The sequence below is a fragment of the Orbicella franksi genome, chromosome 12 (assembly GCF_964199315.1).
Source record: "Orbicella franksi chromosome 12, jaOrbFran1.1, whole genome shotgun sequence".
In the NCBI taxonomy this organism is placed as follows: domain Eukaryota; kingdom Metazoa; phylum Cnidaria; class Anthozoa; order Scleractinia; family Merulinidae; genus Orbicella; species Orbicella franksi.
Genome location: NC_138156.1, coordinates 10,360,342 through 10,383,579, shown reverse-complemented (window position 1 = coordinate 10,383,579; position 23,238 = coordinate 10,360,342). Strand labels below are relative to the sequence as shown.

The 23,238-nt window shown below is 39.7% G+C and overlaps 1 protein-coding gene across 1 annotated transcript; it reads right to left on the bottom strand.

The window, feature by feature from the left end:
• Positions 1 to 2,721: 2,721 nt before the first annotated feature.
• LOC145464133 (glutathione hydrolase 1 proenzyme-like) lies at positions 2,722 to 15,473 on the bottom strand (the record flags this gene model as incomplete). The annotated part of the gene is made up of 7 exons (XM_081447949.1): positions 2,722 to 6,312; positions 7,445 to 7,685; positions 8,005 to 8,192; positions 12,725 to 12,864; positions 13,629 to 13,933; positions 14,442 to 14,643; positions 15,083 to 15,473. Coding segments are annotated over 7 exons (1,758 nt in total), but the record flags the coding sequence as incomplete, so codon positions are not given.
• Positions 15,474 to 23,238: the final 7,765 nt, after the last annotated feature.

Below are 23,238 nucleotides of genomic sequence, written 5' to 3'. Positions count from 1 at the left end.
CCCTCACTTTTGACGTGATATGAATCAGTTCCGTTCACTGCTATCAATTAATTTTAAACTCTTTGTCAGCCTTTTATTCCAGGCAACAAATGTTATAACGTAGTTATAAGTTACAAATTAGGAATTCTCACTCAGTTGATATCACTGGAAAATTAAATGCATAGCTATTTCTTTTATTATCGGTTTCTCGTGTATTACATGTTACTTTAACGTTAGGGTATCTAAACCGTTATATTTCCTTGTCCTTGATAGACAATGATCTACTACTTGTTTCAATAGCTCTTAGGCTGAGCTGTTGTAAATATAAGTTCCTCAAAATTACTTTAGCGCTTTTAACGAACTCTTATCGAAGTTTCTTTAGCAGGCATTATATTGTTCAATCAGTGCTACAAACAAACAGTGGGATTCAGTTTGTGTTATAACACAAGTAAATTGTGTGATATTAATCATTGTTAGATAGTTTAAATTACTGGTCTCAGAAACAACATAGCAGTATGACTTGTAGGTTGAACCACGTTTAATTAGTGGACATATCTCTTCCAAAGAACGTCTTTATTCTGAATTTGTGTTAAAAAGCAGTAGTGCATGTATGTTTTGTAACATTACATAATGCGTTTGACTATTCACTTCAGTGCCTAAAAGGCATCCACGATTGTTAAGATTGAAAATTATGTAGACTCTTTTAATTTAGGTGTAGAGAAATGTTAATAAATACCTCTTACTAACCGAGTTCGAGGTCCGTTCTGTAAGTTACAGACCGAGTTTTTTCCCCCATCGATTTATGGCCCAAGCGCAAAGCACGCGGGCCAAAAATCGAAGGGGAAAAAACGAGGATCCGTAACCTACATTACGGACCGAGAGGACGAGGTTAGTAAGATATTTATTATATCTCTACTGTGCGCCTGACGCGCGTTCGTGAACGATTTCTATTCGCACGGAGCGGCTTCAAATTTCTGACGCACGTCAAAAGCAAAACGAGCCAATTTGAAATCGTTTTTAAGTCGTTAGCACGCTTTAATACACAATTTAGGGTAAAAGAAAGTTTTAAATTTTTACTTTCTATAAATGTTAAGAACAATTGGCGATAAATCGCGGAACAGTTTGGCAACAAAAACAACTTGAAATTTTAGCGGGCCGTACAGGAGAATACGGCCCGCTAAATTGACCAATCACAACGCGCGTACTAACTGAGAGATATTATAAACTATGCCAATTTTTGCTCAAACGTGTTGTGATGTTTTGTTGATGATGAACAGGTGAAGTTTAATTGCGACGATTTGTTTGGGAGATTGATTTAGCCAACAGATTAGTAATGTATCGATTACCGCCGCCATTAGATTTCACAAGAACGTTATCGCTTTTCCCAAATTTGGACTCTCTTTGAGTGAATATTTGAAGTCACTTAATATGGGGCCTACAAAATAAGTATTAGTTATACGCGCGTATCTTTTTAGCAGTGCTAATTACAAGCAAATCAATGTTCACTCAATCGTAACTCTGCCAACAGATGCTTAAGTGGTCAGTTCAAGGCAGTCACTGTCTAGGACAGGAAGCAACCACTCAGTATCTTGCTTAACTTCATCCTTAAATACACAGAAGGTCATGTGGAAATAGCTCGAAATCCATTCCCTGAGTTAATATTACACGAGCGCTGAAATTTCGCAACCTTGTTATTTTGCAATCGCTGGCGTCCCAGTCACCTTGTTGTCCTTTTACCAAAACTCCCCCTCCCTCCACTTCCCGTTCAGGTGTTTGAACAAAGTGGAAAGTTTCTAAAAAAGTTTGGAACAAAAGGGAGCGGGATAGGAGAGTTATTTCGTCCAGTCTCTACAGCAGTTCTTAGTGATGGGAAGATAGTTGTAACTGACTTGCGGAACCACCACATTCATATTTTTGAATAGATATATCCACTCATCTGTGATTTCAGTAATACCAATCAATTCCCTCATTGCTATCAATAAAATTGAGAACATGATTTTGAACTATTTTTCACTGGTGATCTGTAATTGGTTACATACTAGAAAATCTCACAGAATAGAAAAAGCTAAAAAGTTACCGTTGCGAGGGTTAAATAAAGAATTAATTAATTGAATCATTAATTGATTGATTGATTGATTGATTGATCGATCGATCGATCGATTGACCGTGATAGCTACCTTATTTAATTTCTGTTTCGAATGTACCAAGTGGTTTGTTTCAAGGGGAAAAGACTGCAAACTTTCATTGTTTAGAATTTAAATTTCAAGAGTTCTAAACCATTTTGTTTCCTTATTAGTGGTAGATTGTGTAATATTAGTTGTCAATATCTATCATTGCCATAGTTAGTTTAGATTACTTGTCTCGGAAATGACCGAACTGTATAACTGATAGGTTGAGCTAAGTTTAGTGGAAATATCTTTCACAAAGATCATTTTAATTCTGAATTTTTTGTTACTAAGCAGTACTGTATGTTGTGTGACATTATAAAGCGTGTTGCGTTTTCCTCGCTAAAGGCATATACAAGCTGTCTTGTAGGACTGAAAATGTTAGGTAGAGAAATGTCAATAAATTGTTTCAATATTTTCCTATATTTTGTCGTGATACTTAATGTTTGTTCAAAGGGGAAGTTTACAAACCGAAGACAGCAGCCAAAATCCACTTGGAATTTTGCTGTTTCTGATCGCTCTTAAAATGCAGAAAAAACTTCTTGATAAATCAAATGAAACTTTCTCGGGTGGGGGGGGGGGGGGAGGAGGATACGGGAGGGGTACGGTAAACGGGAGAAGAAATAAGGGAAACAGGAGTTCAAAGAGGGGAGGAAGCGAGGGAGAAACGAAAAATGTTAAGAGCAGCTTCGCCTAAATATCAACATGGCTTGGAAATAGCGAAAAAATCGAATTTCTTCAAACTCGCCCACAATGAAGCCCCACGGGCACTAGTTACAAAAATATCGTTTTAAGTTCGATAAATCAAAATTTATTTTTTTCCTCAATTTTTTCGTTTCGATGCCCCAAATTGGCCAAAATCCATCGAAAATGAGCGGCATATTCAGAGGCTCGTAAACTGAAAAGTAAAAATCTTCATTACAAACTGATTGTACGTCGTATTTGTACTTCCTTTCTTGTCTATTTAGAGCTAAATAGATTGTGATTTGATTAGAACTTAAATATTTGACGAATTTTCTAAATTAACGGCCCAAAACAGCTTTACAAGAGGTCTTCATTTAGCCTATTTTCAAATGCTAAAAAGGCGTTCTGTTACACGGCTTTTCCCAAAATGACTAGTTTGGTCTGAAAGAGCATTGTTTCTTCTTCAAATTAGTGAAATAAAATTTTTGGGTAAATAAAATCGCGAGCGCTGAGATAGCGAACTAAGTGCAGCACTTCCTCCTGAAAACGTGACCTTTGACCCGAGCGTAACGAAACCAATTAATGCACGAAAAACCCGGAAGAAAAGCAAACGCTTCGTTATTTCTAAACAATTTCTAGTGATATCTCTCCGAAACCATGATTGCAAGAAACTATTTCCAGCTATGAAATCTTGCAGGGTCAAAGAAGGAGCTAAAGGGCGCATTTTGACACAATAACTTTGTTTGCTGAGAATTGAATTGCAGTCAATTGCAGTGAAATTTGCAAACTTGAAGTATGTTAGCCGATACTTACCTGAATATTTATATTAATAGTAGAGTCGTCTTCTTGGATCAACCTTCAAAAGAAGCTGGATCCAGATTTGGAAACCTCTAAAAGAAGAAATGTTAAAATTCCGTGACCTGCCCGCTGCTATAAATTAGCTTAAATTCCATGCACATGCCGACCGCATGTTTGTCGTAAAACTCACTTAACTCCTCTGACAGTTTCCATGGGCAACCGCTAAATAAACAATCCCCAAAAATGTAAAGTGAAATTGGCTGTCTTCATGAACAGTTATAGAAGCTAGAATCAAGTTCCATTGCCTTTTAAAAGGGCTTGATTCTACGTTGTTCACTCAGTAGTTACTGTCACGTTCGAATACTGCGTAGTATCGGTCGTGCACACTGAGTAAGTTTCCCATACACAGTCTTGTACGCGTTTGTCTATTGAATCAAAAGTCAAATACTGCGCTTGTGCAGCCTGTGGATAAATGACAAACTTTCAGATATATTTAACACTATTTTGTAACTAGACCCAAAAAAAGGAGTCACAATGAAAAGCCCAAACAAGTGTCTGCAGTCTGCACGGTCTGCACTGTTTTGGCGTGACCGATTCGCGGCATTCGAACGTGAGAGTAGTGAACAAAGTCGACGCAAACAAATAAAATCAAGCACTTTTTAAAGGTAATGGAACTTGACTCTAGCTTCTGACTGTTCATGAAGACAGCCAATTTCACTTTACATTTTTGGGAATTGTTTATTTTGGGGTTGCCCATGGAAACTGTCAGTGGAGTTCAGTTGGTTTTACGACAAACATGCGGTTGGCACGTGCATGGAATTTATAGCATCGGGCAGGTCACGGAATTTTAAACATTTCTTCTTTTAGAGGTTTCCAAATCTGGGTCCAGCTTCTTTTGAAGGTTAATCCTAGAAGACGACTCTTCCATAAATATAAATATTCAGGTAAGTATCGGCTAACATACTTCAAGTTTGCAAATTTCACTGGAATTCGTTAACGGTCATTGACTTCAATTCTCAGCAAACAAAGTTATTGTGTCAAAATGCGCCGTTTAGCTCCTTCTTTGACCCTGTAAGATTTCATATCTGGAAATAGTTTCTTGCAATCATGGTTTCGGAGAGATATCACTAGAAATTGTTTAGAAATAACGAAGCGTTTGCTTTTCTTCCGGGTTTTCTTGCAGTAATCGGTTTCGTTACGCTCGGGTCAAAGGTCACGTTTTCAGGAAGAAGTGCTGCATTTAGTTCGCTATCTCAGCGCTCGCGATTTTATTTACCCAAAAATTTTATTTCACTAATTTGAAGAAGAAACAATGCTCTTTCAGACCAAACTAGTCATTTTGGAAAAAGCCGTGTAACAGAACGCCTTTTTAGCATTTGAAAATAGGCTAAATGAAGACCTCTTGTAAAGCTGTCTTGGGCCGTTAATTTAGAAAATTCGTCAAATATTTAAGTTCTAATCAAATCACAACCTATTTAGCTCTAAATAGACAAGAAAGGAAGTACAAATACGACGTACAATCAGTTTGTAATGAAGATTTTTACTTTTCAGTTTACGAGCCTCTGAATATGCCGCTCATTTTCGATGGATTTTGGCCAATTTGGGGCATCGAAACGAAAAAATTGAGGAAAAAAATACTTTTTGATTTATCGAACTTAAAACAATATTTTTGTAACTAGTGCCCGTGGGGCTTCATTGTGGGCGAGTTTGAAGAAATTCGATTTTTTCGCTATTTCCAAATCTAGTTGATATTTAGGCGAAGCTGTTCTTAAGTTTTGTCATATTTTTCAATGTAAAGATGTGTTGTGCATGTTTTTCTCTTGCATATATTGAAGTTTTAGTTGAAACCAACACTTACAGGAAACACTTCTGATAACATTCTATTTATTCTATCTACAGCATGTACATTCTCATTTCTAAGCAAGTCGAGGAAAGTAAACCATAATCCCGTTCACAGTCCTCTTGCGGGCAAAACCCATCTCAAAGGAACTAGGAACGAGATTAAATGAAGATATTGTAACAAATGGAGTCGATATGAAAAGCAAAGAGAAGGGCAGAAATGCACAGTATGAATGTCTTTCATTGATCACGGAATCATGAGTTAATATCGTTCATTAACTACAAGAAATTATTTCCATATTCAAACATTTTGTATAGGTTGGAAAGAGTTACAAACTGGCCCTAAGCTGGGAATAACAAGATGCTTAATCTAGCCGGTTTCTAGGGCTAATAATTCTTTTTGATGATGACTTTTAAGTTTCCAGTACACGTTTCACGTATCAAACGCTGTAACTCCAAATTCGCTAGCTAATATAGTGTTTTGGTCACTCTTCAATACTAGTGTGAATGGAATCATACTACCAGAGTTTTCGGGATCGGCATCGGGACAATCGTTCTATTGTCCCGCGGGCGCGCCATGTTTCCTCGGGTCTGATTTGGCGAATATTCCCTTTTCAGGGTCTCGGAATACTGCCTGCACCACAGCAAACAATTCCACGCCAGTTACGTTGTGCCCGCGTTTTTTCAAACCTTCCAATATTTCGCGTGACATGCGGTATTTCCCAGAAGTATCAAAAGGTATTTTTTCATACGATACATCCTGATTGGGCACCAGTTGAGTATGCAGTCGAGGCTTGTCCACCGCGTCAGATAAGGATTGTTCAAACCACAACTTGTTCATTAACACCTGCGCATGTGGACAAAACTGTTATCCACTGAACACAGACAGGGAACCTAAATTCAGGCTGAGAGACTTCGGTATACGAACATGCATTAGCCCGAGCCTTATAACGACGATTTCATTAATGAATAAAGAAGCCTAAGCCGTGTATTACACTGTGATAAAACACGACGGGCATTTGAGAACGCGAGTAAGATTTCTCGAGTGTTCTCAAATGTCCGGAGTTCATTTTCTTTATGATATAGACTTAACACGCGCAAAACAATAAAACACGCTTTTTCTATGTTTTATACTCTGATAAAACATGGGTTTTTGACCAATCAGAGCGCGCGTAGGGTTGTATCTACGTTATAACGGTAGAGGTAAAACACCAATCACATTTGTAATTTAGAGCATTTGTTCTTATATCTTAAGATTTATGGGTTTGAAATCAAGAGAGGATAAAGTAAGAGAGTTATTTCCCATTAAAGTTTTATTTTATAGGTAATCCCAGCAGGCAAGTTATTTTTAGAGATGGTACCCAGCTCAGTACACCCGCGTATAATGTTACGACGAGTGTTGCGCAAATATTTTCTTGGAGGATGAAATTAAGTGTATAACCGTGTTATTATGTCGCTCAGCCGGGCTATCCACGTGCGAAAATTCGTGTCACATGATTAGCTATCCCTGGACGCTTCTGCGATTTGAAAAATCAGAGTTGATCTAAAAATAACTAGCCTGCGAACGCAGACTTATTTCCGGCTGCCCCTTGTCTCCGCCGAAAATAACGTCTGCGAACCGGCGCCAGGAAACGATTTCTGTGACGTAATGACTTTTGTTTTCTCTTAGGCCAATCAGATTCCATGGTAAAATGAAACTCGAGTGCTCCTCGCAGCGAATACCTCGCGCCGTAGTTCTGGGGCTATTTGAGCTAAACTGTGATTGGCTTATTAGAATTCCTACGTTACAGAAATCGTTTCCTGGCTCGGGTTCGAAGACGTTTTTTTCGGCGGAGACAAGCGACAGCCGGAAATACGTCTGCGTTCGCAGGCTAAAAAATAACATGAGAGTGATAAACTTGGAAATAAGTCCTGTGTGGCGGATGAACTCTCGTACCCTTCATTTTCTCTTGTTCGAAATATGATGCCATTAAACATACCAGTGACACGGCGGTGGTGATTCTTTTCCCGCCTGAGGCGCCGATAACAAGCTGAACTCTGCCGTCGTCGTTTGTCAAAATGGCGGGAGATATGGACGAGAAAGGTCGCTTGTTTGGCTCGGGAAAGTTAAAAGGAGATGGAGAAATACCGTCCACTTTGTTGTGACCGGGAATGTCAAAATCGTCCATCTGGTCGTTGTAGATGATTCCGGTGACGTTAGATCGATATCTGGATCCAAATCTATCAAGAAACATCTCAAATTTGAGAATCATGATCGAGCCTGTGAATGTCATCAGAGAGGGTGCTTGTCAACTCGATGTAAGTGATGACGTCATGCTTATATCACAACGTTTGCAAAACTCTCGTTAAGTTAAAGGCTAACAAATAAAGATTTGATAATTTTTTTAGTGCTCCTACAAGCATTCGGCCAAACGACACTATAATGCACCTCTGGCTAAACGTGATTGCAAGGTTCTAAGTGAGGGTCGAAAGGAAAATTTACTCAACCATCAAAGACAAAAAGAGTTAATTAATAACTCGCGAGAAGTTCTAAACCTACCTCCTGTTGATTGTAGATGTCACGGAAACCGCGTCACCATTTGGCGCCAAAACAGCCACGTGCGTTGTACCGTAATCAGCGTCTGAGAATGATTGCGCGTAATATTTCACATCCTTGAACGTCATGCTATCCCGTATTTTGTGACGTAACCGGTCGCCTGTTTCTTGACTTAACATCTTTCTAGCAACCTGTGGTGAAACGTTGTGCAGACTTTAAGAAAGTATTCTTGGAAAAACGCCACTCTCTGATAGACTGAAGAACATGTTTCTGTGACTCGTTCGAATAATTCGCTGGAAGACTATTCACAGTCTTGCAACTTGATTGATTAGGCAGCCATCTACTACGAAAAATTAGATTATGAGATCGAGATTTCTTTGAGGTGGTTTACTCGTTCCACTGTTACGATTAACGCTAAGTTTTTGCCTTTAAACTTTTTATACTACAAAACTTTATCTGAATTGATGCACGACTTTAGCACTGCTTCTGCTCCAATTAATATACGTAATTTATATACGAAACCGTCCAGTGTCCATTTTTACAGCAGCACACGCTCTTCTACTTCCGATAGGTTTTTACATAAAACCCTCAAAACTTGAAATAAAAAAAAACCCGCGTTTTTAAGAATTGGCGGCAAACTAAGGAATGCGATGCCAAGCTCCCTGGGAGAACTACCAAAAGAAATCATTCAAACTCAGAATTAAAAACCAACTTCTAAGTGTTCTCGAAGACGAAGATTCCTTCATTGAGGTTCACCAGATTATTTGTAAATTAAAATATCAGTGGTAGTAAAAAAAAAAAATTTTCATAAATCTGACGACCCCACACTTCTTTTCTCATTCTTTTTCCACCTTTTTCTTTTATTCACATTTTTCCTAACTTTCTATTTTCCTATTTACTAATAAAAAACATTTGTAACCATATCTTGATAGACTGGCCCGCCTAGACTAGCACTAGCTATCCGAGGGCAAGTCCAGCTGTAAAGTGTAAATTAAGAAATAAAATACGATTGAAATTGTCATCATAAGCTACATCATGACCACTTTCTTTTGTTCGCATGGTGCACTCACACTTTCATTGTCGTCGTGTGCGCGGGCTTATCAGTTGTTTCAATAATTTCGTACGCATAGAAATCGACGTTGTGCTTAAACAAACCGACCGTTTAATCTCAGTTTCTGAAATTAACGATTAATTAGTTGGGCGAACCGACTATAAGTTTACCCTCGTATTTCGTATCAAAGCTCAGTCACGTGCAATGGGCAATACTGCAGACTCGTCGTAAAGCCTCAACTTTCTTTTCACGATGTCGGAGCCGATGCGGGAAAGAAAAAATTTATGACGAATATGTTAACAGATGGCGCCATTTTTTCTACGTTCGAACACACAGACCCGCTCACCGTTTGCGGTAGATCCACTCTAAAAGATGGCGTAGTCAATGAGCGTATATCTCGAAACGGGTCGTTCCGCGAACTCAAAATAGCGAGAGAATCGAATGATTTAGCGAAGGTCTTACTAGAACCAACTGAACCAGAAATCAAATGACTTATATGAGTTATCAATGAACAGAAAATGTGGACAGAGTGATACTTCAGAATTTACGAAAGTTTTAAGTGCTGATAAGAGCCCCTCCCAGGGGGGTACATGTTCCCATGATCCCTTGATATTTTTGGATTTTATCCCTTGTTCCCCATTAATAAAACCCCTTGTTCCCAAATATGTTTTAGCTCATAATCCTTTGATCCCGAAAAATTTTTGCACCGTTCCCTTGATCCCCAAAAATGTTTATCATTGTTCCGCATATTTGTTTGCTTGTTTTACTTTTCTATTCATAGTAGAAAAAATCGCTTTCGAACCTTCCTTTTCTTCTCCTTAAGATCCGCTCATGCTGTACTTCATTGGCTGCAGTTTCTGTCATCTCAACTGTCTCAGCTGCCTCTGCGACAGTCACGACTTCATTGGTATGGTGAAGCACATCAAGGAGAAGGATAACATCACCTTCTTCAAGCTCTAGGATATCTTCACGGTAGTTATAGCAAGTTAGGGCACAAACAATGTTGCTTACATCGACATATCTCTCTTCATCTTCCGTGAAAAGCACTGGATTGAAAGAATCTTGAATGAACACTTTGGCTTTCACCCTCTTCATGCCAACACTCACATTCTCTTGCAGACAGGCCATTATGAACAACTGACGAGTATCACTGGAATCAGCTTTAACACAGACAATCTGGCTTTGTTTATAAAAAGTCTCTGTTGTTTCCCTATGCGGCACTGGGACTGCTGCTGCTTCACTCAGCACTGTGAAATCTAGGGACTGTACAGTCGGAGAGTCAGTTGCATACAGATTTATGGGCAGAGTTCCTGGATTGTCCTTTGTTGTTATGTTTCGCACTGTTTTCTGGGGGACACTCTGACCATACATTGTTCTCCAGTTCCTCATTTCACTCACTTGCTTCTCAGATAGTTTGTGTGCCTTTGGAGGGCATAACTTGGGTAAATCCTTGTAATGTGTGGTGGTGAAAACCTGTGGGTAATAGGACTTCGGAGCTGTGAAGTAAGCAAATGGTGTAAAACATTGCCTCTTCAACCGTTCCTTGATTGCCCTGCTGAATCTGTAATCGAATTCAAGCTGTAGGGGCATGTCAGTGGCACCACTTCTCATTTCTGAAAATGTGTTTTCGACGACAAGCGTTAGAAGACTTTTGATACTAAACTTGGTGGTAAGGCTTGGATTAAAACGGTCCAGCAGGTCCTTGATGTTACGCAGAGACTTCAGGATCCTTCTTTCATCTTCCATGACAACAGATGAAACAGTTCCTTAAGGGTCTTGTGTCACAGCTGTGGTACCAATAAGGCTCATAACCGCATCAACACACTTTTTGTCAAAGGAGTAAACTTGCGCTAGTCTCTCGACTGCCTGGGGGAAACAAGCATTCCCAAGATGCCTTGCGAAGCTCGTAATAATAATCATTTCGAAATAATCTCGCATGACACTCAAGTACGTAATAGATTTTATATTTTAGGGGTTCGGAAAGTTAAAAAAAAAGAACATATTATTGAAAATAGATCGGTGTTCCCTTGTTCCCAAAAATCTACTCAAGAGTTCCCTTGTTCCCTGAAAATAAACTGAACATATCCCCTGTTCCCTGAAAATAAATGCTCCAGTTCCCTTGTTCCCTAAAACCCCTGGGAGGGGCTCTGATAAAGACAAGGTGTATCGTGATAAAACTAAGGAAACTATAACAAAGACGCCATGTTTGACTGCAAAAAGTGGCTTTCATCAAGGTGAAGAGAAACGGAATGGTCATATTTATGTGACCTCTGTCATGATCACTACATTTATTTTGTTTTTGCTCAAACAGAGTGCATTATCAGCTGTTATTTTTCCATTAGTGTTGTCGAGTGTTTGTGTGGTATCAAATAACGTGGTGATGTATTCTTGGTTTTCATGCGATGCAGTCATATTTTTAAAAAAATTACCTTTTCTTCGGAGGTTTTAGTTTTATCAGATATAAGATCCTTTAGGAACTTGACGTTTCACAACGTTTTAGCTCGACAAGATTCTTCGTTTTGTAATAGGGCAAGTTTGATTTTCGAAGCTTTTGCGTTGCGTGACATCAAATGGCGCCCCGAGAGGGCTGTCGCGTAGGTCAAACGATGAGTTATCGCTTAAGTTCCTGCTAACTGAACAATTCTTGCCCTAGAAGAAGTACAAAATTTCAACGTGTCAGAACTCTGGAGTAATAACTTTTTGTTTCAATTGCAAAACTCAATGACAGATGTTTCTGTAAATTTACGGCCGCCAAAGCTCAATAAATATTTTTCCCGATAACGCGCGAATGAAAAACTACAGAAGTCTTATCTCTCGGCGAGGATGTTTATCTATCAATCGTCTATCATATCCCAGATTCTTGACTTAATTTATTAAATGGTTACGATTTTTAATTTTGATCGCGTGAATTAGGAGCAATAATGACAGTGTCAAGTTTGTACAAAAGATGAGAAAGAAACGGCATTCTACACGGTCAACACTGAATCGAAAGTCGTCGAGTTGCAGAGAGTTTTTGGGCAAATATCTATCTTTGTATATGTATACAGGTTTCCAGGCTATTATAAAGATCTATAAACACTCACTTGGTGACAATATTATTTTGAACTCAGAGAAGTGCAGACTGTGTACATATGAAATAACCGCAGTGAACAGGGTGAGAGAAGAAGACAGTGACCCCAATCTCCTCAAACACATAAGTGACGTCACAATTCAAATCAACTTCACTACGATTACCGTAGCTTTCACTTTCATCTATCGGTCAGTTAAAATAAGCGATGTTTTCGTGATGATTACGGTTTAATGATATTTCTTTGAGACATGCATCAGTACATGCTATTTTTAGAATCGCTGCGCACCGCAAATGATCAACACTCGTAGCTAGTAGTGCATCTAGCTACAGCGCGACTTACGATCTTAGATTGTCTTGTTAATGATTTGATCATGAAGATCTCACTCTGCCCAGATTAAGTATAGTGTCTCTGATTAGCTGTTTTCTGCCCACCCATAACTATACACTATGAACATGCGAAATGCGAGGTAAATACGGATTTTATTCTGATCAAAAGTCGGATATGTGTTGAGCGGAGAGTGGGGCTTGACCATTTAGTGACACATGCTACTCAAAGTCATGCAGACTAAGCTATTCTTGTTCCCTGTTTCATTTTAACTCACCTTTTCTATTTGTGAATTAAAGTCTGGATCTCCAAGCCGACTGCGCCATGCATAACTGAACTTAAAAGCTTCAATGATGCGGTGATATGTCAGCACTGAGGCGTTCACGTCATTACTGAATGGTGACGTCAGATTGTATCCTGAAATGTCAAATGTTTGTCATCAAATAACTTTAACGTTTTGGTAAAGAATCCTTACTCCGCTCTTAACCCTTAGTTACATTAGGTTTTTTCTTCTATTTTAGAGCACCCAAGAATTTGTTTCTATGCTTTGCAGTTTAAGGAAACACTAGGTTGCCACAGGAGTGTTTTACTATTTGGTTCCAGGTGACTTTTTACGATAACTGCAAAAACTCTCGCGCGCTCATTGGCTAAGTTTCATTCTCAATAGAGCGTTTTCACTCACGTGGGCAACAGCCATGCAAATTTATTTAGAACAAAAGAAAAAGTTTACATAAGAAAAGAGTTCAACTCCCACAGGATTGGTTTGGTACACCGACATGGCCGCCGTTTCATTGTTTTGGAACACCGATATGGCTGCCATGACGTCATGTGAAAACGCTCTATAAGCGGACAGACACATGAATTTATAATTTATACGATGCATTAACGAGCGAAACCGGACAATTTGGCTATTTGCTTTTGTCAAAAAGCACCGCGGATCCACTCGGCTATCGCCTCGTAGATCCACAGCTACTTTGAAAATGTTAAGACGAAATTCATGATCAATAACAGGACAGACGCATGAAACACTGACGTCGATTTGTTAATTTAAATTAAGCAAGGATCAAGATATTTTCTGTCATATATATCTTTTCAAGAATGTTTGATGTTGATGACCTCTTCCAACTCAGGTGACAGAGAATAAAATAAGGACAAAAAAAACTTTGAAGAACAACACCCACCTTTTAAAATGTTCAAGATTAGCGCTAAAACGGCACCGCTTGTGGGGGGCGGGGTGAGGTACATATTCATGCCCGAGAGTTCACCCTTATATGGCGTTCTGCTGATCGACTTGTATTTCCTCAGATCTTCCAGAGTCACGGCCCCATTGATTATTCTCATATCTTTCGCGATATCATTGGCCAACTGTCCACTGTAAAACGATTCGGGATTGTTTTGCACTTGTTCCAGGGTCTTTGCATACTTTTCGTTCTTGATTTTATCTCCTCTTTCACGAAGCTTTTTGTTTTTATCCAGAAACAGTTCGCTGAAAACATATTGAAAACAACAACTCAGTATCGTGGCATTACCAGACCAGAGAGAACGAAGTAAGATTCAGAACTTTTACACATGTGACATCCCTCATGCATGAAATTTACTAAGAGTATGTTTAGATTTGCATTAGACCATCTTGTAACCAAGAGAAGATGAAGGGAAAATAGATACTCCCCTTTATAGGCTTTATTTCTCAAGTAATCCTTGTCAATTTATTTTTAGATCACCAGCTCCCGGTTTTGGAAATCCTAGAATCAATCCATCCAGTGACGCGTATTTTGTTCACGTGCCGGGACAGCCCTAGCAGCTTTACATGAATTTTTTCCGAAAACGCAGCAAGCGGGTGGTAACATTGCAATGATCCGTGCGTGCACTAGATAACACAGTTAAAAATAACTTGAGAAGGATTACCTCAGGAATAAGGGCTACACTGGGCATTAACACTCTTACGCTTTATCCTCTACTGCTTGTAATTGAGTTAGCAGGTGATATGAACTGACCTCAATCCTGGATCATTTCTGATGTCCTGTTCGATTCCTTTTGTCGTTTTCAGAGCATCGTCCACAGCTTTTGTTATTTCAAATCCATTTCTGGCCAAATCGATGGCAGGTTGAACGAGTTGTTTCCATGGCAACCAGCCATATCGTTTCCAGGCTTCGTGTTGACCGCGTACCTCGCCAGGCACGGCAATGGACAGACCACCTAAGAAGAAGTTAAGATAGTCTTTGCAGTATTTGCTTAAATTAGTCGAGGTTTTAAAAATTTAAACGGTCATCTTTAGTCCAAAGAACCCAAAAATGTTTCATCAAAATGTGAGAATTACTAGCCAGTTGACAGTCCGAGTCAGTGTTAAAAGCTGAGGGACATTAACACAATGTGCAGTTCCGATTGCGGGCACGCAAAATTAACAAACGAATAGCTTGTAAATTTGCTACACTGAATCCCAACCTGGCAGAAGGCGGGCCAATTGATTAGTCACAATAGTATGCAGGGCTCTTGTGTGACCGCTGCAAAATCAGTTAAATCCAGTACCCAGTCCATTCTACCATTCGGCCATTCTCGTGGCTTTTTCTGGACCTCGTTATACTATTTTGTTCATATTTTCAGAAGTCGTCGTTGCAGACAAAGCGGAAAAGAATACCTTTTTGGGCTTTCTCCTCGTTGCCCTTAAACATGTCCCTTTTTGCTAGTGCTGGAGCGGTTTCTCTGAAGTCGATGACACTGGCTTCCTGGCGGCTTCGGTTGTACACCAGCATTACTCCGCCTCCTCCTATCCCCGACGAATGCATGCTTACAACTCCCAAGCAGAACATGGCGGCGATGGCGGCATCCACGGCCGAGCCGTTGGCGTTGAGAATGTCCTTGCCGATTTGGGAGCATTGCGGTGTATCCGTGGCGACGGCCTGTCTTTTGTAGGGTCCACCAGATGATGGATCGGATTTTTTTATCACAAGAAAATAGACGGGAAGAACTATAGCAAGCACAATCACGACAATCAGGAATATCCCACCAAGGATCAGCAAACAACAACTACAAGAGAAACATTAGGTTGGTTTTACTGACTGGCAATTTACAAACTTGCAATTTAGGATGACTTAAACTCGAAACAAAATATAGCTGATGATATAGATACGTGAAGATATAAAAGAAAATGCTTGAACAATTCATTGCTCGCATATGCATATTGCTCCTATGTCGGTGTGATTGAATTCGAACTTCTCTGTACTCGGTCATTTCAATTCTGTGCACAAGCCACGATGAAAATAAAACATCTGATCGTCAAGGAGGTGAATAACTGTAAAATAACTGGAACTGGCGACTCTGTATGTTAATACTTTACAGCGTTTGTGCTTCAATGAATGGATCGATATACAGCCACCCTAGATCAGTTGGTGCCAAACCCGAACTCGAACAGCCCGAGGCGAGCAAACTAACCATGAGACCACTGCACCTCCACTGGTAACAGTGTTACCTGTCAAAAATGCTCTTACCTTTAAGTCTAATGGTCACCATGTTTAATAAAATACACCTTTTGGCAAAGTTTAAAAAATTCTCCGGGGAACTAGAAAGCCCATAAGCATTTACAAAAGATTACTAGTCATCACCACCTAGGTGAGCATTCTGCTTTCAGAAATGTTTTTTTAAAGAACTGTGAAAAAAAGCTTAGTGATCTATCTATATCTTTTATATCAACTGTTTTACGATTAAATATCTCTTCGTTGCCTGTCATTCCCTTTATTCTATACATTTAGTAAGTACCTAGTAGTTATCTGTGTATACATATTTTTCCAGTTTTGTATAAATATATTATCTTTTATAACATAGCCTTAACGAAGCGCGCGCTCTGATTGGCTAATACGCTCTATTCATTTGCCCGTGGGTTGCACGCTTACGTGAGTTTGTTTATTTGTACTTTTTTTCGGCAATTTTTTTTCATCGATGTTGACGCTTTGTAAAACATAATTCCTACTTTTCTTCTCCTAAAATATGGAAAAATCTAATAATTCTTCCGGAGAAGAGGAATATTATTAGTGTGAGCTACTAAATTTCGAGCTTAAGTTTCTTGCCGGACCTCCACCTAATAAATTTGCGAATTTACTAGTGGAGTTGAATTGGCTGGTTGAACAAAGGGACTCAGTACTCGGAGACGGACCACAAAAAACAACAAACTGGTCTGTATCAACCTTTCGAGGTTAATAGTGCATAGCGGGAATTTTAGAGAGAATTTCTAGCGATTTGACGACAATAAATTCAGCACAAGCTTTCATTGTAAAACTTTTCTGGCATCGAAAGCTATTTAAATGCTTTAGGCGAACGAAACAAGAAAGCTTTAACAAATCTCTGTTTGTGAAGTCTTACATACGAAATCCTTCTGTTCCAAAAACGTTAAAGGTAATAGTTTTTCTGAGCTTTAATAAAGGAAGTTTTATCAAATATTGGTAGCCTCTGATGAATTATTTCAGTTCCCAGGTTTTAGTTTTGCTCGAATGCTTGTCACGCGATCGTGAATTGAACATCTGAGGGACTTGAAGAAACAGCCGCTCGAAGGAAAGACGGCATCGTGCACAAATATATGCTTACATTTCCAGCATTTCTGACAGTTTCCTTTACCCCGCAGTCTTCTGTACATTTAAGCTTCTTCATTAAGTCTTGCATCATCCTGGCTATTGTCATTCTTTATCAAAGCTGGGCATTTAATAATCAAAAGAACTTCGATGGCCAAACTGAAGACGCGAGGTGCCACGTGCAACGCACCACGGACACTACCAATCTCGATCAGTTGATGATTAATATCAATTTGACTTGAAGCAAAAGATGAAAGGTGGAGCACAAATGAATGCGACAAAGAGAGAGAGAGAAAAAAAATTACACTCACCGTTTGTTGAATTTCTTGGCTGGCTTATTTTCGTCTCCTGCAACTATTGAGATCGAAATAGTACTAGTTGGCGATTCGCCCTTTCCTTGAAACATTGTTAAAATGCAGAGCCCAAGCTTCCACCTCTAGAGATATTTTCCTTGGAACAATGATTGTCCTCAAACTGAGACACAGAGAGACAGAGAAGAAGAATTAGCGAGAGATACGGAGAGACTACTGCATGTCTGAGAGTTTCGCATTCGGTGACATGGTCATCACACTATTGCGATCAAGATTCTTAGAAATCTTGGCAGTCAAAAAACAATTTTTAGAATTGACTCACATAAGACAGCATGTCGACCCTCTCGTGATTGCTCAATACTAATAGTCTAATAAATACGGTATCTTTATATCACAAGGCCCCATTGTTGGAGGTATTTTGATCTCTAAACCCAGTTTGTCTTTCCGCCTTTAATCATGGAAATAAAACTTTGCTAAACGATCTTCATGGATAAGTATCCTGTTCTGTGTGCATGACCACATTCGCAGCGGATCCAAAACAGTTGCCATGTTTACACAGTTTTTGGGTTCACGAGTCCTTAGCAGTGGAAACCTGGAGACCTTGCCGACCAACTTTCGCATCAACAGTTTGCTAGATATGTGGGCAATCAAAGAGTGTAATTCCACCGGAGTGAAATGAAGAAATTGCGACAAAAGAAGCGTACAGAGTTTGTACTGCTTCCAGTGTCATACATTCTCGTGTGACGACTGTGTTGCGGCGCACAACATAACTCGAGCTAATACTGAAAGAACACCGTGTGCTGGCGCTTCAGTCAATACTTAAGAGATCAAGACATCGAAGCGGTGTTAAAACGTCCAGCATTTTGCCAGCAGAAACACCACGAAAACGAAGAGTTAAAGTTCTTTTGCCTGAAGGACTGTGAAGTTGCCATTTGCAATTCCTGTCGGTTGCCATTCTTCACGGAGGTCATGCCAAATTACATTTGGAAGAAGCTGCAAGTGAACGCAAGTTACTAGTGAAATCGGCGATTGAATCACAAAAACAAAAACCGCAGCAGAAGAGAAACAGAATCGCTGAACTAGACGAAAACTGCATTCATATTGAAGAACAAGCCGCTGCCGTCTAACGTGACGTACACAGATTTGCTGAAGATTTGATGGCAGTTATCAAGGCGAAGAAGAAAATATCGAACAAAATGGACATACAAGTAAAAGAAAGTCACGAACGTCTGCGAACTCGACAGCGCGATGTGGACAAACGAGTAAAGCTTATCGAGACAGGGATTGAAAAAATGGAAACTCTTTTAAAGCGAAGAACGAGCGCTGAGATTGTACGGTTAGACAAATCATTAAACACAACCTTTCCGGCAGGAAGAAGTCAGCGATGGAGAAGACCAAGTGGCCTATGACCTTGAAGGCTTTCGTCAATTCTTTTTCGCAGAAAACGAATCACTAATGGCGAAAACCGTCACCGAAGGAATCGGCGCTTTCAAAACATTTATTAGCAAAACTAGTGCGAATCAGTCGAGTGTCCAAGGAAACGGAACAAGTGTTGCTAGGTAAATATGGAGTTTATTCTGAACATACGTCGAATGCGTCTTGAGCGGTGAGTGTGAATTGAGCATTTACTGAGACATGGCACGCCTAATTATGAAAACTGAGCTATTCTTGATTCCTGCCTCTTCAACTCACCTTGTCTATCTCTGAATCAAACGCTAGATCTCCAAGCCGACTTCGCCATGCATAACTGAACTTGCAAGCTTCAATGATGCGGTGATACGTCAATACTGAGGAATTCACGTCATTACTGAATGGCGACGTCAGATTGTATCCTAAATTGTCAAATACAGTGGAACCTCTCGTAAGCGACCAACCAAAATGTCTAGCCTAGGTGATCGCTTACGATAGCTTAGACCATGTTGGGTCAAAATTTTGCCTCATTAGCATATGGTAACTGCAATTGTCGCGTTAAAACGCGCTACTTTTCTCGGAAATCAACAATAGTACGACATCAGCAAGTCGAACATCCAAACTGATCTGTCAGCGCTAGTCACAACCAAGTTGATCTGATCATTCCCAGTATCATTTTCGGTTTGATGGCCATTCAAATTTTCTTCGTTAACCCTTGCATCAGCCTTTGTATTGACAATTTTTGAAGCTATGCATTTTGTGATCAAAAGAATCCCGATGTGTGAGCAGCCATGTGTAACGAACTGCGGACGATGCAAATCTTCATCACTTGATTATTATTATAGATTCAATTTGACCTGCAGCAAAAGCTGAAAAGCTGCTCGTGAGCACAAATGAATACGATGTCTGGATTTATGAAACCAGTGTTAAAGACTAAATCAAGCGTTTTCTATCTTTTTATTGATTTTTTTTTCTTGCTTTCGCTATGGCAGCAACTTGTAAATCTTACCTAACAAGAAATGTAGAGAACTTCTTGCTGCATGTTTCATTTATTTATCTATTTTTTTTAAAATTATTTATCGTGTTAAGTTTAGCCCAGGCTACACTCGTCTGAATTTCAGTTCGCGCGGTGACTCTGAGAAGGAGCTGACCGATTAGCGTGCCATACATCATTAAGGTTACAGTATACCTTCAGGGGTGTCTCGCGCGCAAGCGATGTAGCGCGTGCAGTTTAAGCTGTAGATACCTAAACCCCTATATCAAATTAAAGCTTATGGAGCTAGCTATCAAACTATACCAAGAATTTTGAAAGAAAATGAATTGTCGAATTTTTCACGACCACTAAATGCGAGCGCCCGAAATCACCTTTCGAAAGCTACAAGTCAAGGCGAATTTTGTTTTTCGCCAATTTAATTTTTTCCTCGGTTTCAGGGCTCAAAGCGCTTAAAAAACGTGTCTGCGTTTTGGCATATTCGATTGCAGTAAAAAGTTACAGAACATTTTCGAAATAGGATTTAAAAAATGTGGAGTGATCGTACAAAAATCGCTCACGAAGAAAAAGTATTTCGAAATTAACAATTCCCAGACATGCTTTTGTAGTTTATATGTTAAACTAGCCACTGTCCAAATTTAAGAGCAATTGAACAAATTCCCTTTGAATTATAACTCTTTAAAGTGTCTGCTTCAAGTGAAAAAATTTATTCGAGAAAACAGCGCTAAGAAAAATTTTCTGCTTCGCAAACAAACTCCGCCCACAAACGCCTTCAAATGGGTTCTCAGATAACTAAGCCAATCAGTGCAGGGAAACTTTACTACCGTTAACCTCCTGGTGAAATTTACGCGAGAATCTCTAAAAAACTCTTGTGTTTCGCAATGCGCTCAAGGAACCGAAGGCAGAGAGATAATTTTTCTGTAGCTCGGTTTTTCTTGAAGCTGGTCAGGCAAAATGGGGAAGACTAAAAAGGATACGAACGCTAGAGTGGCTAAGCGAAGGAAACAAACAAAAGACAGCGCGGAGAGCAACTGTGTGTGGGCAACTGTGCATGGATAATATTTCAAATGGTCTCAATGAGTCCGACGATTCGTCGATATCGGACTCATCAGAAGAGTCTCTGTCAGCATCCCTGTTATTGCTGTCAAGTTCCGAAATTTTTACAGAACCTTTCTTTTCTCTTACCACGAATATTTGCCCGCCTTACACGATAACTATAGCTTCATCCGCGTGGCGAACTTTCGCTTCTTCACTCATTGATGTATTTTCATTCGTTCTTCGCTGTTTTCGCTTTTTCGAACCGGTCCATGGTTTAAACGTGGTCTATGTTTACTTATAACTTAATAGAGACACGCCTAATATCAAAAATGCTGGGTGGTCAGAACAACAATGCTGATCAACTGAGTAGTCAATTCGTGACATCCATATAGGTAATTCCCGCGAAAATCGTCTCGGTTGATTGCATACGCGCCATAGGGCTGTCAATCAAGAGGTAAACTTTTACTTCCGGTGAAAACGTAAAACCGCCATTTCTCCGCCAATATTTAGCCTTTTTCAAAAAATTTTTTCAGAAATTAGAGATTATTCTTCGACCACTATTTTGACCCAAAAATCCAAATTTGAAGAAAATTGCCGACCCGAAGGTATACTGTAACCTTAAGTCCAATGAAGGTGCAAGTCTAACGATTTGCTAGCAAGCGTCGTCCATTATCGTACTTGAAGCGGTCCTGAGATGTACTGAAACGGGACGTCATTAAATTTAGCCCCATGATAGTAGACCGTTTGCACTGTGGCGGTAATGTTGTGCTTACTTTAGACAGCAGACATCAAGTTAGGGCTTAGACGTGCAATGGACTAGACATTTCTAGCTGCTGTTGGCGTTATTTGCTCTGAACTTTGATGTCGCTAACGGAAGACTGTCTGTGATTTGCTAGCGCGGAAGAAATTTATTTGCATGGCTTCCGGTCAGTAATTGACGCAGCGACAACATGTTGAGTGCCTAGTTTGTTTGAAGTTCAATCGATTCTCGATGTAGGAAGCTCTTGTTCAGTCCATTTAGGACGATGCAGGCCTTTAGAAAGCTATAGATCAACTCTCCGCCGCAGTTTTGATCTCTGTAAGTTCGTGTTGATTTAGACTCCAATTTCATATCAAAAGCACTCTTAATTAAATTGTACAACGCATGATTCAACGGAAAGACAGTGAATTTAGTCTTACTGGCCTCAAAAGGCATAAAGGCAGAGTTATTTCCTTTTATTTGAGCAACGATAAGCCTTGTGAAAAGCTAGCTCTAGGACAGAATTGTATCAAAATTATTAGTGACAAGTCAAATTCTGTGGCTATGTTTTTGCGAATCCAGACAGAATTATTGAAATTGAACGTCACGTAAGAGCTGCTTTTTCGCTGCAATATAGAAATAAATGACCGATGTGAGTGCTTTCCATGCTCTTGTCGAAATGATTGGCTAATTTAACCCACAGTAAAGACATAGTGAGGTCATTTAGGTGAGTCGCAGAGGTGAAACATGCCGCAAGTCAAATGATCAATTTAACCTTTAAATTCTAAAACAAGATTGATAAACAGTGCCTAAGCACTTCAAAATCTCAGGGAGTACCGCGTGGCGAGTTAATTTTTTACATTTCCTGCTGGGATAGCTTTTGATAACAATCGCCATATTGTAGTGGTGGACAGTAATAACCACCGAGTGCAAGTTTTTAATGAGCGGGGTGAGTTCCTGAACCGGTTTGGTGGTAGAGGAAGTCTTGATCACCAACTTCAGGATCCTTATGGTTTATAGCGGGAGAATGCCATTTTTCTTGGCGGGATTTTTAAAGAAAAACGATGGCGGAGGTTGATTTAATATTTTTAAGACAGGGTTGCACTGAAGCAAAAAACAGAAAGCAAGAATTAACAGGCAAAGAATTAGCGAAGAAGATCGCGAAAGACTGCCGAGCGGGCCAGCGCTGGGGAAGGAGGCGAAACAGTACTGAACAATGCCGTGAATTATAGCTAGTCAAGGGCTAGAGAAAGGAGGTGAAATAATACCGAACAATGCCGTGAACCAAAGCTAACGAGGGCTATAGAAAGGAGGCGAAAGTACCCGACAAATTGATGCAGAAGACTGCCGACCTCCCCATGGCCAAGTTCAAAATTCGCGCGAACGTGATGCTGTGCAGCCGTGCAAGAAAATTCAAAAGTCACCTGATTTGGTCAGGTGATGAACAAGAGGAATCAAACGTACCGGAGTGTTTTAGGAAAATTACAAAACAGTAAACGTAGCGGAAAGAAGTGGTTGATTCGTTGATGTATCGAAAATATAACGTCAGTTCAGTCTTCACAACTTTTGCTGCAAGTTTCTGCCTGGAAGATTTACACTGGCCAAACTGAATTGCCAACTTGCGGTAAGTGACTTTTGTTGTTGCGTTTGCAATGAAAATTAACAAGTTGCCTCGGCGATATAAGCTTATTTTCAATTGGAATCCATTAAAAATCTTCCTTATTTGAAGCCATGCTGTAAGAG